Source organism: Aulonocara stuartgranti, assembly GCF_965226115.1.
Source record: "Aulonocara stuartgranti genome assembly, chromosome: 20".
Classification (NCBI taxonomy): Eukaryota; Metazoa; Chordata; class Actinopteri; order Cichliformes; family Cichlidae; genus Aulonocara; species Aulonocara stuartgranti.
The window spans coordinates 7,359,023-7,374,649 of record NC_138956.1 but is presented as its reverse complement, the minus strand read 5'-3'; the positions used below and the strand labels follow the sequence as shown (position 1 = coordinate 7,374,649).

The following is a 15,627-nucleotide window of genomic DNA, read 5'->3' as shown; positions in this document are numbered from 1 at the left end:
TTTCCCTTCCTTAAAATTGACTCCTCGAACTTTGAAACAAAGGACATTTATGATAAGGATTTTAGTTAAAATAGATAGGCCTTTGCTGGATTTTTTTAAGGCTACGCTCTACACCATCCCCTCTGCGAATAGCTACCTTATAGTAGTGGAGGGGTTTCTGTGTCCCAGGGATCCCAGGGGTTGTGTTGTCCCGGGTGCTTTGGTACCCCGGCAGGGTCTCCCATGGCCAATTTGTCCTGGGTGAGGAACCAGACAAAGGTTCAGAAGACCCCTATGAATACAATATCAAGGGAACAGTTCACCCTGCCCAGGATAGTGTTACCGGGGCTCTGCCCTGGAGCCAGGCCCAGGGAGGGTGGCCGAGGGCGAGTGTCTGGTGCCCGGGCCTTAGTCCTTGGGACCCGGCCGGGGCACAGCCTGAAAAAGGGACATGGGCCTATCCTCCTGCAGGAGGCGCCATAGGGGTCAGGTGCAATGTGTACCGGGCGGCGGCATTCTCTACTTTGTACATTTGTCAATGAATGACCGCACATCATTGTGAGAGCGAAAGAAAAATGAACTAGCAATACAACAAAACTCATCAATAAACCAGGGCAGATAATGGTTTGAGCATGAGCTTTCTTTCATTAGTGGCAGTTTGCAGATTGATAAAGAAGTGAAACCATATTCTCAAAATCCAAACAATGAATTAGTTTAATGCAAACAATGTTAAGGCTTTACTGAATCTTTTAGCAAATTTTTATTAACCTTAAAAAACATCAAATAAATGAAAACATAAAACAAAACATTAAAAGACAGATAGGCGCGACCCTTTGGAAACATCCCATCAAATCAATAAAAATCTAAAACTGGTCCATTAGATTAGTTGGTTTTTATTTTGTTTGTTTTATGTCATAACATGAAAAGTCAAAATACAATATACAATATTAACATTAACAATTTTTGGTAGAAAACAATAAGGGAAGCACACGGTGGGGCGGGACCCGTCGGTGTCAGTCTGGACTCTGTAGTACCCGCTCCGGAATCTTTGGCGTTCCTGCTGCAGTAATGAAAAGGAACAAACAGGTTAAAAATGCTCCAGTCATTAGAGATCAGAGGACAAACATTTAAAGCTGAAGTGAATACATGACAGTATTTTTTTTTCTTGAAATATCCACCACTGATGCTTACAGCATTGTGATTACTCACCTCTTCCTGGTCAGCCTCCTCTCTTCCAGGGTTGTAAAAAGAGGTAGAAGACTGGTTGGACCACATGATCTTCGTTTATCTGAAAATGCCAGTTTTAGAAACAAGTGTTTGTTTTTTTATCACTCACATCTTGTATTTGTAGAATTTAGAAAATGTTAAAACATGTACTTCTCTGTGAGCATACAATATACGTTCTATTCACCTCCTGATGAGCACCCACCTGTCGTCCATGCTGGAAGCCAGAGCTGGAGGGCTGAGGGCTGGATCTCCTCACTCGCCGACCAGGGGGTAGCTGTGAGATATCACTTGATGTTAAGCACCGAAAATGCTAACTATTATTCTTACGTTAGCAGTTTCTTTTATTTTTTTCAAAAATACTACAGATAACTTCAACAGAAGTCAGTTCTGTATGCACACTGGGGGTGGTAATTGGTTTGTGAATACTGAAATAGTTAGCAAAGTGCAACAAAATGTACTTTTATGTAACCAACATGAGTTCAAATATAGTGTGCTGCTACATGCTGCTAGTGCCAGAAGGTGGCAGTAATGTGCATAGAAGGGGTCAGAAATAGAGACTGTATAAGCCACTAATGACTGCGGGTATGGTGTGTGTGCAGCACAGTGAGATCAGACAACAAACATTTAAAGCTGAAGTGAATACAGTGAATACATGACAGTATTTTTTTTTCTTGAAATATCCACCACTGATGCTTACAGCATTGTGCTTACTCACCTCTTCCTGGTCAGCCTCCTCTCTCCCACGCTTGAAGGCAGAGGTGGAGGGCTGAGGGCTGGATCTCCTTGCTCTCCAGTCACGGTTCAAGTGTAAACCAGAGGTGGAGGGCTGGGGGCTTGACCTCCTCACTGGCTGGGCAGTGTTTACCTGTTAGAGATGGAGTAATGTGTGTCAAAACTCTTGGCTTGTCTACAATGCCAGTTTGTATTTTTTCACCGCTCAGTTCTTGTTTTTGTAGGATTTAGAAGATGTCAAAACATTTACATTGTCTATGAGCTTATGAATATGCTTTCTACTCACCTCTTGATTGGCATACTTGGGTCGTCTATGCTGGAAGCCAGAGGTGGAGGGCTGAGGGCTGGAGCTTCTCGCCAGCAGAGCACCAAATGTGGTCCAATATGTTTTTTCGGGAGGGTGTTGGAGGGATTCAGGGCTGCTGTCCTCTAGCCACTTTGTCTTCATCTTTGCCTGTCAGGGACATTCAACAACCAGGTAAACATAAAGGGCAAACATACTCAAATATATGAAGTCATGGTACAAGTTTTGTTGTGATCTGCTTTGTTTTATTCTTGCTATTATTTACAGTTAAACCATTTCAGTGTTGATGTACTGATACCCATCAAAACACTGGTGCTGAATAAATGACAGTGACTGACACTGAGATCATAATTCTGATTGCCAAAGCTGCCAGACAGGATTCAAGATGTAAAAAAAAAAAAAAAGATTTAGTTGTATTTATTTCACTGTAAGACATTTTCTTAAAGAACTAAAAGAAGTTTTGTGGATTAAACAATAATGAAATGAAAAATATATTCTAGAAACCACTGTTCTGTTATTAAAATGTTAACTGTAGTGAAAAATATATTGTAGGTTTATGTTTTCTGTTTCAATACACATTTCAAGTAATTTTTTTTATCATGATATGACACCACATTTAAAGGAAAAAGCAGAGCATTAGAAATATTTCATTTTTACATAGATATAAACAAAATGAAAACAGTTCATTTTATCTGAAGATTTAAGTTTTGTAATGCGTTTTTTTGTTATCATTATTAATATTATTTTTGTTTTGTTTTGCTTTTTTAAATTTGGTCAGTGGTTATTATTTTTTTTACCTTTAAAATTTTAAATGAGTCAAATTCAGTAACTGTGTGTAAAGGCTACAGCTGTGTGGAAGGAAGGAGATAGGTGCCAAATGCAGGACTTGCAGGACACAGAGGGATGAACTAAATGAGCTTACGCTCTAGAGAGCTGAAATAGGGGTAACAGAAAATAAAGCATAATAACTAGAAGCTAAAAAAAGTAAGGTCTCAGGAAACTGGAAAACAAGAAATTTGTGTCCCACAGTAAAGGCACAGAGAGACAAGACAGTGAACAGAGGGAAGGCACATTAACAAAACGTAAAGACTGGAAATAAGGAGATGCTAAAGAGCTTACAGAACTAGAAATACAGAAACAAAAACCAAGAGACTAGCAATGAAAAATCATAAAAAATTTAAGTTCAATTCATAACAATAATAATACAAAACACAAAACACTGGGTCACCGACCGAGGACCGTGACAGAGTGTCTGTTATATTTACCACAAGCTGCTTTAAAGGTTCAAAATAAATACAATAACTAAAAGATGCTTTTTACTCTTGTTACAACAAAACAGGGATTCAAAAGGTTTCCTTTCACAGGACTGCACAGAAAAAATGCAGGAATGTAAAAAAAAATTGTACAATCTTTAGATTTGCAAATATGAATTTCAAGTTTAAACACCTGATTCAAAAACAAATGACTTGAAGAACTTATTCATTTATTCATGCACTTACTTTTCCCATGCTGTCAGTCGATGGTCAGTGGTTTTGCAATCCAACAAATTTCTGCTTGCTAGTAAATCCTTGCTTTGCAACCGCTGTGATAGTCAATTTCTCTCCAAGCTCTGGATTGAAATGGTGAAGACCTTTGCTTGTTATGTTTCATATATGTTATGTTACTTTAAATGGTAACGATAGCAAAAATGGAATCACAACATAATTTTGTTACATGGAAACCTGCTGCCATGTGCCACTTTAAAATGTCTTTTTGTTTTAATTTTATAGTATAGAAATACTTTTTTTTATCATACAGCCTCCATTTAAAAAATTATTTTTAATTAAAAAAATATCACTTTTTACTGCACTTGGTGTTCTGCATCCCCAAAAGTTGATTCTGTTCATCTGGATGTAACGTTTTCATTGGAAGAAACGTTTCATCACTCATCCAAGTGACTTCTTCAGTGTCTTGGTGTTGTGTAAATAAGCTTTCTTGTTACATAAAGATCTGACAGAGTCGTGTGCTTGTGCCCGATCATTCACCCAATATTTCCCTACCTATTTGCCTCAATGAGCAGTTGTAAAGTGGTGTGATAAGTTGTGAAATTCATGTTTTCATTAATAACTGAGGTCTCATGTACTCCATTTGTCCTGATGTCAAAATGTAATAAATTATTGGGACCAAAAAAAAAAAAGATTACAGGTTTCAGAGCATCATACGCTTTCATCCAAACATCTTTTTTATGGAAGAGGTTTCACATTTCAGCAAAGCGATGGCAAACAGCATGTCTTACAATAGCATGGCTTTGGAGCAGAAGAGTCCAGGTGCTGAAGATTGGATGTGACCCACAGTCTCAAAATTTGAGTGCGGTTGCCATTAAATTCAAGATTACTTTTTTCTTTAAATAGTACATATTTTCCATGTCCTACTGCCTCAAGACTAGTGTCAGGCTTTGTAGCGTGATAGTGTGTGGAAGAAAAAAAAAATGTGGAAACTAAAGACACAAGACTAAAAACAGATTTTATTTAGCATTTATTAAACCAGGCAGTCCCTTGAAATTAATATTTCTTTTTCTGACATGAATCAGTTATGTAATCATTTTAGGAAGTGAGTGTCATTGTCATTAATCATCATACGTTCTCAGGACATCTTTGCTTCACTAGAAAAAAGTCCTTGTTATATATGTCAGTGTGTGGATATAAATCTAGTAATTGACAAATGAGAAAGTTTAATAGTTTTGTTCAATAACTAACAATATAGGTATTACTACACTGATTTATTAAGAAGCTATAACAAAATATGCTAAAAAAAAATGTTGTAGGTATTTTTTTTTAGCTCTGTTTAATGTCCCCACAGTGCAGCACTCTGCTCTCTAGTCGTGAGCGCTCAGCTTCAAACACCAGCAAATGACTCTGCAGTGTCTCCACAGGACCAGACCGTATCAGTGATGGATCATTGTTCTGTATGCATATAAAGATATATGAAAACAAAAATTAGCCATCACAGAGCAGATACACATAGATACGACACATGCATCCTTTAAGTCCTGCATCACAGGTACAAGAAAAGCAAATACAGACAATCTCAAGTGGAAGTAGAACTCAGCAACAACAAATCTTATCTAAAATTAGATATTTAAAAAAATAAAAAAAAGTGTAATGAGCACTCACTGCCACAGCAGAAATGAAGGCATGCATAAGGCAGTAGTCTGCTCCACCATGTCCACTCATACCGAACTGCCTGGTAGTGTTGTAGTCTGCTGTGTGCTTTCTGGATTTCTGGGTCAGGAAGTTGAACACATGGATCTCGTGGCCATTGCATGAGAGCTCGCCCTGAGAAGACCCAGTTCATTATGTAGGAAAGAGCTGAATTTTAGTAAAATACTTAACTCTATGTTTATCAAATACTAAAGATTCAAGGAGATATCATTTCATCAGTCGCACATCAGTAGTATGAATGATAGCTCATCGAACTGGTTTTATCAACAAGGTTTTTGTCTGAATATTGAAACTTTGTCCTGTTTTTGAGGGTGTCCAAAGCAAAATTGAAAGTATTGTAAAACAACTGAATCAGTTTTATCAAATAAGGAATTGCTAAAATATAATAGTTTTTAAATCAAATGGTCATAAAAAAAAAAAACATGGAAATACACAGATTTCTGTGAATGTATGACGAGGCAGGAAATCCCTAATTATAATAACATATCATTGTTAAACCATTTTTCAACATATTATGGAATGGGTGATTTTGGTCTGCGGTTCTGCTTTATGATGCAGAAGAGTGCCTTTGTCCTATGAAGTAAATAACATGCTTCTAACAGTTTGAACTGTTACAGGGTCTATAAGGATTAACAGTGCTGTGATATATGTTTCTTACCTGCTGTATCTGTAAGCATTCACACTTTTACTTTTATATAATTCATTTGCTAATTAATGTGTTTCTATGTGATTTTCTTCAGTCTCTCATTCTCATCTTTCCCAGAGACATTAATTACAGTCCTACCTTGCTGCCGTAAATGGTTGTTTTTCGCTTACAAATCTCCTCAGTGAATGCCACCATGGAAAAGGCTGCCGTCACACCCCCTTCAAACTCCATGTTGACAACCTGCTCAGGAGATCAGAAAAGTTAAAAGAGATAAAAGGAAAGAATCACAGACCAAATAAATAAATAAACAAAGTGCAGTCTGGGAATTCGTATGTCAGTCAGCTGATTTAAGCTATGGGGACAATGTCCAATATTTTGGGCAAATGCACATAATTACAAAACAAAAACTAATCTCAGCAACAACTAATGGTTCTGTAATTACAGTCCTCCAAATTCAACCTGTCTTTTAGTCTCACACACACCATCTTCCTGCTTGCAACAAAGCCTGCTTAAATATGAGAGGTACAGTATAGAACTGCAAAACGGCAGAAACCAGAAAGCTTCTTGTGCTAAAAAATAAATAAATGAATAATAAATTTCACTGTGTTTAAGTTATTTTAACTCATATGCAGATAACTGTTTGTTGAGATTAAAGAAAAAAGAAAGTACACATAATGAAAATGGTGCAGGTAGAAGTACAATATATTCTGTATATTCTAAATGCATCTTTGATGCCTGATAGGAACCTAATACTGCATAACTGAGTCAGAAAGGGTCAGTGCTGCAGATTTCACAGTGTTTTCTAACCTGGTTACTGCAGACATCATTGTCACACTCATAGACACAGCGGCCATACGGTCCAGTCTTCAATGCCTCTGTTACTGACTCAATGTCTGGGAGTGAATTGGGGCATATGACTGATACTGGCCAGCCAGTGTGACCCTAGCACACAAACATACAAAACACAAAAATTATTTATAAGAAGTATATAAAAAAAGTACATAAATGATGAAAGTAAATTGGTGAAATTTTTACCTTCTTCACACTGTCCAAGTAGATTTTGCATGCTGAGTACGGGCAGTCTTTTTCTACTGAACAGTTAAGGCAGCGATCTGCAGCCCCTGCTGGCTGACACAAAACTAGTAACGTCACATTTTATATTCATGCTTAGTACAGAGATTTCTACCCATCATGGCTACTGATTATCTTCATTTGATCACTGAACAGACAACATACCTTGTTGTCTTTATTGAAGTGGCTGACGGATCCAAATGACGACACTTTCACACACCTGCCAAGAACAAACTGCCAGAGTAAATAATCAAACTACACAAAAAAACATCCCCATTTACCTCTAGTCCAACAAAATTGGGCTAAACATGTAGTTTTCTAGCTGTTTTAGGCCAAAATAAAAGAGAAAGAAAATCTTACTTTTGAACATTGAGCCTTGAGTTTAATCACTGACTACTGTCTAATGATATACCTGCGCCCTCCAGCCCAGTGATGTATGAGGTCAATGTCATGGCAAGATTTAGTGAGAAGAGCAAAAGAGCTCTCTGCTTCGTTTCTCCAGTTCCCTCTAACAAACGAGTGAGCAAAGTGATAAAACCCAACCTGGAAGAAAGATCGATTCTGTTTTTAACCATGCTGCAGAAATGTTAACATTGAATAACACTTTAAAAACCCTGAAAAAACCCAAAACATAACAAAAACATACAATGCTACAAAATTTTGTCCACAGGCCACAACTATGTGCAAATGTCTCCAAATTATGATTTTCTTAATGAATATGTTAATTATGAAACTATGTCTTATATTGCAATATAATATTAACAACAAAAGAAAAATCAACATGTGTCTGTTAAATTCAATTTAACAATGGTAATAATAATAATAATAATAATAAATTATTATTATTATTATTATTATTATTATTATTATTATTATTATTATTATTATTATTATGTTTCTATCGTATCTGCCTGCTCACCGGTTCCAGGTGCTGAATATGGATCACTTCACCTATGACTCCAGCGTCTATGAGCTTCTGTAAAAGACCATTTATTTTTATAAATAAAAAAAAAACAGCAAAACCCTCATACAGATTTTGTAAATTTTCTTTACCACTTTCCCAAGTATGAGAAAATTGTAGTTTTGACTTAATCAAGTCAAAACAGCCTCAGCACTCTTGATTAAAATGCTGTTTTTGATGGTTTGTTTTTTTTGCACTTTCACAAACACAAAAGAGTGCTCTGTTTGCTTATTTTTCCTCAATCCTGCTGATTCTGTAAATGTGTGGCTGTTTTGAATGAGAAAGAGTTCCTATAGATTTTAGGCAGATGAAGTTTAAGTGTTTGAACCCACAATAGATTCCACTACCTGCTGAAGAAAACTGTCACAGCTGGATAAAGTGCACTAGAAAATGCTCACCTTTATCTTGTGGATGACTGGATCGTACCGGAGAACGTGACCCACGGACAGCATCACGCCGCTCTGAATGCAAGCCTCCACGATCGCCGTGCAGTCTTCTACAGTTGTCTGAAGTCATGTGGGGACATTAAAAGAGGGACGCTGTGCTTCAGTTTGATGTAAAATACTGAGGGTGTGTGGTTTTGTTAAAGCTTTTGCTCAGAATAGTGAATCGTGAAAGCAACTAAAACAAACAACTGTTGGGTCACTCTAGCTCAAATCAGCAGATTTTAAAGCTTTAAAGTTTGGACACGTAGAACAATTGCTGTAAAAATTTAGCTTCATGTATCAAATACTTTTCCAGATGTCCTTTCTTTGAAAAAAATAATCTGTTGACCCACTTTCAGAAGTTTTTTTTTTTTTTGTACATTAAAGACCTATTTGAAGATATTTAATATTTAAAACACTATTCAAGATAAGCCTGAAATTTTCACTGGTCTTTCTTGCCATCTGTAATTTTGAACAGATACATAAAAAATGTCTAAGTATTAGCCAGTTTATGGTGTCCTGTAAAGTTCCATATTTGAGCACACACTAATAAAGTTCACATTAAAGAAAATTAAAAGAAAACACAGACTACTTTTAACATTATATTTTAAACTGTCTTCTCTAAATACAAATTTCAAGATAGAAGAAAATATCTTTGCTTGATGTTGATACTGTTGTTCAAACACTGCCTCAGATTTTAGAATGCTAAAATAAATGGTCTGAGAGAGGTTCAATGGGCCATTTTTCTAAACAATACAAGTTAAAAAGTATTTTTTTTAAAAAGAAGCTAAAATCAAACTGTGTGTCCAAACTTCAGACAATAAAACTTTTGGTGCAAATCAGGGATTCATTATTACTGTAAACTCAGTTCATCAATAACATCCACAAACACTCACTGCCATTGGTTTCTCCAGAAGAACATGGTATCCCTTCTTTGCAAAGGCCACAGCAGGTTCCTAGGAAGCATAAATGTGATCACCATAATAATTAATTTAAGAACATCTCAAAGTAATTTAAACCAATAAATATTTGCTGCAGACAATGTTTACCTTATGGAGGCGATCTGGGGTGCAAATTAACACAGCGTCTGCAAACTTGTCTCTTTCAACTACAGCCTGCCAGTCTGGATAAAAGAGGACTCAGTAAGGACAAGGCAGATAATTATAAGGATTTGACACTTTTTCTCTCTTCCTCTCACCTTCAAATACGTTTTCCTCCACGATTTTGTGTTGTTTTTGAAGTTTGGTCCTTGCAAATTTCCGTGGATCAGCCACTGCAACAACCTGAGGAGGTCAAAGTGAATAAATCAAGGTACGCCCCGTTAAATATTACAACTTACTACGTGACATTGGTAGGAACAGCTTGCATCAATGACTTGAGCATAGAAGGGTTATAATTAGGAGACTAATTTCAGATTTCAGCTATTTCCTTTCGACAGACGAAGACATGCTGACGTTTTGACAAATGTTTCCCTCAGAAACACAAGCCTCTCCTAACCTTCATTCGTTCGGGATGAATAGACGCATACTGGGAGTAGATTTCACCCCGACATCCTCCTCCTACCACGATGGCACGGACAGGAGCAGTCATTTTGCCAGCCTGTGAACTTTGATACAAATTAAAGCTTGTAGGTACACCGCCACAAAACCGAAGAAAATACATAATCGTGAGATTACAGGTTGAGCAGTCCTCTACAGATGCACGATACTTCCCTTAATACGGCGATATGTAAACACGTTAAACCTACAGAGATAGGCACAAAATTGCCAATCATTTAAAAGTGGACTAAACTGAGTGATTATTGAACAGGGGACGAGAGGAACTTTGTAAAAGTCGTTAATCGACGTTTGTGGAGAATTTAACTTGCACGTTTATAAAGGCTGTCAGTACCTGTTTTGTCCCATTCAACTGTCACAAACGTCCGTCTCCCGCGTTGGTCAGACGAATACAGGACTAAAATTTGTCCAGAGCTCAGCATACAGTCCACTGCAGTGAAAGACTGACCACAAAAACGGAGACTCACTTCTTCGAACAAGAATATCAACCGAGAAAATGTCTGACACTCCCTTAACGCCCCCTGCAGTGTTCACGAGATCGCTCTGCTGTATTCAGTGCACCTCGTAAACTACCACTTCGCACCGCCAGTAGAGGTGAATCTCTGTTTAAAGGTATAAAATCGCACCGCTAGATGTCAAAAGATTGCAGACTGCAATCAATTGAATGCTGATTTCTTACAGGAATTTTCTGACAGGGCAACATGATTGCTTATTCAAGCCAGAGCCTGATCCCATGTCTTCATAATGGATTCATTTTAAGTTTATGAGAATGCATCAATTTATTGGAAGACATAATTACACACTAATCATTTTATATTTGTGAGTACAATATAATTTTGAACAAATCTGAATTAAATGCTTTAAATATCACGAAGAAAGTGTATTAATTTATAACCTACAGTCTCCGCTACGGCAGGGGGCGTAGGAGGCGGTGTGCAGTCAGCAATAAAACACATAGAAGAAGAGGATGACTATAGGTCACGTGAAGCGATCTACTTTACAGTGGTGGCTCAGCGTTTTACTGCAAAGGACTTAGGAACACTTCTGCTACGAGTTATAGTTTTTTTTTTTAGTTTTGGTAATTCATTTCGTTGAATTAAAGGGTAGAGTTATACTAAAACAGAATTTTGTAAAATATTTGTCTTACAGCTATAAATCGCGGATTTGTGGTGTTTTGCATATTTCGGTGCTAGTTAACCACGGTTAGCTCGTTAGCTAACGCCAACATGAACATGGACAACTTAAATCAGTCTGTAACAACAGGAGTGCCTTCTACCACATCGTCAACGGCAAGTAATTGCATTGCCAATGATAATACGACAACCAACGTGAGCAGCATCCCGTCGGTCACAAGTAATGGTAACGTAACGTGGCTTTGTTATTGTCTTTGTTATTATTCTGAGAGCATTTGATGATTTCATCTCGCTGTGGAAGTCGGAATTTTCCACGATGTACATTGACTTTGTCAACATTACCAAGCCTGACTGAGAGAAACGCATACTAACCTGGCTGCCGTCTTACACTAAAGTGATTTAAACATATTTATTACAAAACCTACCAACTACCATGTTTCAGGTTAAGTCCGTATCACTAACTTAACCACTGTAGCAATTTTTAGATTGTTAGTACAGTAATTTGCAAAAGTCTCAAGCCATCCATGATTTCCTTATATTTTGCCAGGGAAGATTGGAAATGGGCACAGTGTATTGCAAAAATGTTAGTATATAAGGTAAAAACAGTTTGTGCAATTCTCACAAGCTTGAAAATAAAGTGAATATTTGATATGATCACCTTTATTATTTAAAAGAGCTTGAATTCTCTCAGGCAAGCTTTCTTGTAGGTTCTTTAAGTCGTCACAGAAAGTTCTGATTCTATTTATCTGACTGTTGAGATATGTTTTATCACTCATTCAAGTGACGTCTTCAGTTTCAGCTGACTGTGGGGTCCCCAACCTTGTGAACATTACATTTGCATAAAGACTGAAACTAACACAACTGACTAACTGTTAGGTCAGTTTCCTGATTACTAATATAGAAATTGTCATGATCATTAATTAATGGCCATGGGTACCGTTCAGTGAGAGTTGGGGAATTGGTGCAGTCACAGCATTGTGAGATGGTGAAAGACCCTTTGGCCCCATCCTTAAGATAGATTTAATTTTTATGTAAAAATGGGAAACTACTTCTCCAAGTAGTCTTTAGCAATAGTTTTCCAGGCTTCTTGAAGGACATCTAAAGCTTCTTTGGATGTTGGCTGCCTTTTGCTATGTTGTCTGTCAAGGTGGTCCAACTATTCTTCAGTAAAGTTGAAGTTTGTTCTTTGGGATCCCGATCCATGAGTGATAGTGCTTAATTGTATATTTTTCTTTCCAGGTATTTTTTAATGCATTAGCAATATGTTTGGCGTCATTGTCATGCTAAAAGATGAAACTGTGTCCAGATAGTTTTTTGTGGTGGATATCAAAATCTGACCCTATTCATGTGTGTTTATAATTTAATCAAGTTTACCTAAATCCTCAACACCACTGGCCAAATAACCAAGCGGCAAAAGGTGCAACTTATCCTTTAGGTGCAGATGCACAGCTACACTCTTTTGATGATACAAATGTTCACATTTTGGACTGACAAAACAGATGGTTTGAAAGAGGAGTAAAATAGGCCATCTTTGCCCTGTGTCAACAAACATCACTGAACACAAGCTGCCACCTTCAATGCTATCTTGAGATCCCTTTCCAGACACTTCAACCCTTGCCTCAGGTAACCTCAATAGGTCATGATAGGGAGGGGCAAGGTCTCACTTTAATTTCACTTGAAACCTCTGGTTTAATGACTCATTCCCTTTTTTAACTCCTTGGCTCATGTCATGTCACACACGATTAATAGTAGGTCAACGATTATCTCCAAAGGTGACATTCTGCACTAGGGTTTAAATATCTGGGACTCTCCACCTTCGTTATTTGAACTGAAGAAGCTTTTGGATAAGACGTGAAACGTCTTCACAAACTTAAAGAAGTTCAGTTGGCCTCCTTTTGCCTAATTTTCCAGAGGGGTAAAGCCACCCTTTTTCCAAGCATTTAATAGACCCTTCTTGATGTCTCTTTTTATAGCTTCGTCCTCATCGGCTGTGGTGACACCGTCTGCAGACACATCTGTTTCCAATGGAGTGTATGTTCCTGGTGGCATCACCAATGGAGATGTGAAGCCTGCTGTTTCCACCACGCCACTGGCTGATTTCCTCATGCAGCTGGAAGAGTACACTCCCACGGTAAGTCAGTTAACCCTGCTACATCATATCTTCACATGTTTTTGACAGTAATGTTTCTTAATCAGTGCTTGATTGGCATATACATAAGTAGTTATTAACCCCCCCCCCATCAGATTCCTGATGCAGTCACAGGCTACTACCTCAACCGGGCTGGCTTTGAGGCTTCTGATCCAAGGATGTGAGTACACTCAATTCTGGTCTAATGTCATGGACTTGTCAGTTTAGACATTAAATACAGCAAAAAGGCTCCACCTATACATGTGTCCTTTAAATAGACTGGGAACTTGTATACTAGGAACAGCTTTGTGTCTGTCAGTGTGCACGCATGGAGGAGTACATAATCCTGATATGAGTGTGACTAACAAAACAAACAGCACAAATCATAAGGCTGCTCAGTTGGTACATTCAGAGGTTTGATTGATAGCCACCAATTTACTTAACAAACCTATGACTTAAAAGCCTTTATATAATATGAGTTCACCATTAAAAACCCGAGTTCAAGGCACTGAATGAGTCGGAAATTAATGTAATCTGGCATTGGGAACATGTTGAAGTCACAAATAGATGACTGTATTGTCAAATATTTCTATGCTCCTGCTTAATTTAAAGAATTTCCCAATGGTATACAGCATTTCTTATCTTAATACTGTATTAGTCAGGTAGCACTGTGCTTTCTGATATTAAAGGGAGTGTTGGCTGATTAGATTTGCTTAAAACAAACTGGCTTTAACCTTTTAACCAAAATGCAACATCTCTAACCTTGTAAGACTCTTTAATGTCAGCTTTGTGATCACTCCGAACAAGATCAGAGAAAATCTGAGGTTTATGTGTGTGGTGTTTTTCAAAGTAAGGATACAGATAGGCTGTAAACCATTAAGGGAAGAAGTCATTAATTATTTTCTTTTTTCCATGCATAGAATTCGTCTGATCTCCCTCGCATCTCAGAAATTTATCTCAGACATTGCCAATGATGCGCTGCAGTACTGCAAAATGAAAGGCACTGCCTCAGGAAGCTCAAGAAGTAAGACAAAGGTAAGCTTGTCTAATTTTAACAGGCACTTTAAATATGATGTACAATATTTAGAGAGCGCTGTGTGAGTGTTGCTAGAAGAGGAAGGTTTCATCTGCTTTCAGTTATTTTTGTTCCTGATAATTTTCTTCCTCCTCCCGTGTATAGGATAAGAAGTACACATTGACTATGGAGGACCTGACTCCTGCCCTCGCAGAATATGGTGTGAATGTGAAGAAACCTTATTACTTTACATAAAACAATTTCTTTAGAGCTTTTTGCTATTGCTAGTACTTATCTGCCTGCTTGCACAGCAGAGTTTGTGACAACCTGTATTGCTATTTTTTTTTTCTCACCTTGAGTTAGAACAACTTTGAGAAATCTTTGCAGTCAATTTGCATTTGGTCATTTGTTTTGTGGCGCAGTCTTTGCAATTTGTTAATTTGTAAAAATGTTTTATTGTGAAAATAAAACCTTTAACAGAAACATTTTCCCACAAAGGTGTCAAAATTAGTTAAGCTAATCTTTTCTGTATGACTTTTGTTCCTCTGCCTTACAGTTCAAATTTCTTCAAATGTATTTTACTGGATTCAGATCAGGGACATACTTTGTCATAACTTTCTCCTTTTTCTTCTTTAAAACAACTTTGGTAATTGTCGGTCTGTCTGGGATCATTTTCGTTTTGGAAACTTCCCCACTTCCAAAGCTTCTTCAGACTGGGAGCCTCGCTTAAGTATATAAGGTTTCATTTATAATGCTGTCTTAAAATATTGTCTGAACTACAGTCATGCAGCTACATCTCTATACATCCTGGCCGACACAGTTCCTCTTAGCCCTTGCTAGAGCCACATGAAACCTACTGCACCCATCAGACAAGGCTTTGTTTTTTTGGTGAAGGTCAGATGATCAGTTTTCCTGGACTTTTGTGAACAGTGATTTTTTTTTTTCTTTCTTTTTTTTTTTTTCCTCCTTTATGGATGTGGCCCATGACAGCTTTATGTGATGTTCTTCACAAATGTCAGATACCAGAGCAGGACTGACACTCTGGAATTCAAGTGATTTACACCCCCAACATTTTCATTTTGTATTGTATAATTAGTCTAAATTGGAAATTTCACGTGTGAAAGATTTTTTGCTGCTGTATTTATAAGCATAGATTTGAGATTATAGATGGTATAGATTTTAATAAAAGAAAAACTAAGTTCCAGACCTTTACCTTACCAGTTGATACTCACTTAATGAATTTGATATGG

General features: G+C 37.4%; 3 protein-coding genes across 7 annotated transcripts; 1 reads left to right on the top strand and 2 right to left on the bottom strand.

The window, feature by feature from the left end:
* Positions 1-554: 554 nt before the first annotated feature.
* LOC309696554 (uncharacterized protein) lies at positions 555-3,783 on the bottom strand. 4 transcript variants are annotated; one of them, XM_082517829.1, is made up of 6 exons: positions 3,742-3,783; positions 2,225-2,392; positions 1,922-2,071; positions 1,391-1,480; positions 1,189-1,267; positions 555-1,039 (listed from the first exon to the last, which is right to left on the bottom strand). In XM_082517829.1, exons 1-5 carry the CDS (start codon positions 3,748-3,750, stop codon positions 1,199-1,201), a joined length of 486 nt encoding a protein of 161 aa, XP_082373955.1. In that variant the 5' UTR covers positions 3,751-3,783; the 3' UTR covers positions 555-1,039; positions 1,189-1,198. The 4 variants fall into 4 exon arrangements, with proteins under 4 accessions (XP_082373955.1, XP_082373956.1, XP_082373958.1 ...); XM_082517830.1 differs by having other exon boundaries at positions 555-1,036; XM_082517832.1 differs by having other exon boundaries at positions 1,409-1,480.
* A 942-nt stretch (positions 3,784-4,725) lies between these two features.
* On the bottom strand, positions 4,726-10,636 carry LOC309697239 (putative oxidoreductase YteT). Its single transcript, XM_082518995.1, has 14 exons — positions 10,436-10,636; positions 10,043-10,151; positions 9,744-9,828; positions 9,595-9,668; positions 9,442-9,501; positions 8,519-8,626; positions 8,079-8,135; positions 7,572-7,702; positions 7,325-7,379; positions 7,124-7,216; positions 6,896-7,030; positions 6,227-6,328; positions 5,395-5,556; positions 4,726-5,184 (listed from the first exon to the last, which is right to left on the bottom strand). The coding sequence occupies exons 1-14, from the start codon at positions 10,447-10,449 to the stop codon at positions 5,056-5,058; spliced, it is 1,314 nt and encodes a 437-aa protein (XP_082375121.1). The 5' UTR covers positions 10,450-10,636; the 3' UTR covers positions 4,726-5,055.
* Positions 10,637-11,058: 422 nt separating this feature from the next.
* Positions 11,059-14,860, top strand: taf10 (TAF10 RNA polymerase II, TATA box binding protein (TBP)-associated factor). Of its 2 annotated transcripts, none has more exons than XM_082518717.1 (5): positions 11,059-11,454; positions 13,208-13,365; positions 13,479-13,543; positions 14,283-14,397; positions 14,543-14,860. In XM_082518717.1, the coding sequence occupies exons 1-5, from the start codon at positions 11,328-11,330 to the stop codon at positions 14,630-14,632; spliced, it is 555 nt and encodes a 184-aa protein (XP_082374843.1). In that variant the 5' UTR covers positions 11,059-11,327; the 3' UTR covers positions 14,633-14,860. The 2 variants fall into 2 exon arrangements, with proteins under 2 accessions (XP_082374843.1, XP_082374842.1); XM_082518716.1 differs by having other exon boundaries at positions 11,060-11,460.
* Positions 14,861-15,627: the final 767 nt, after the last annotated feature.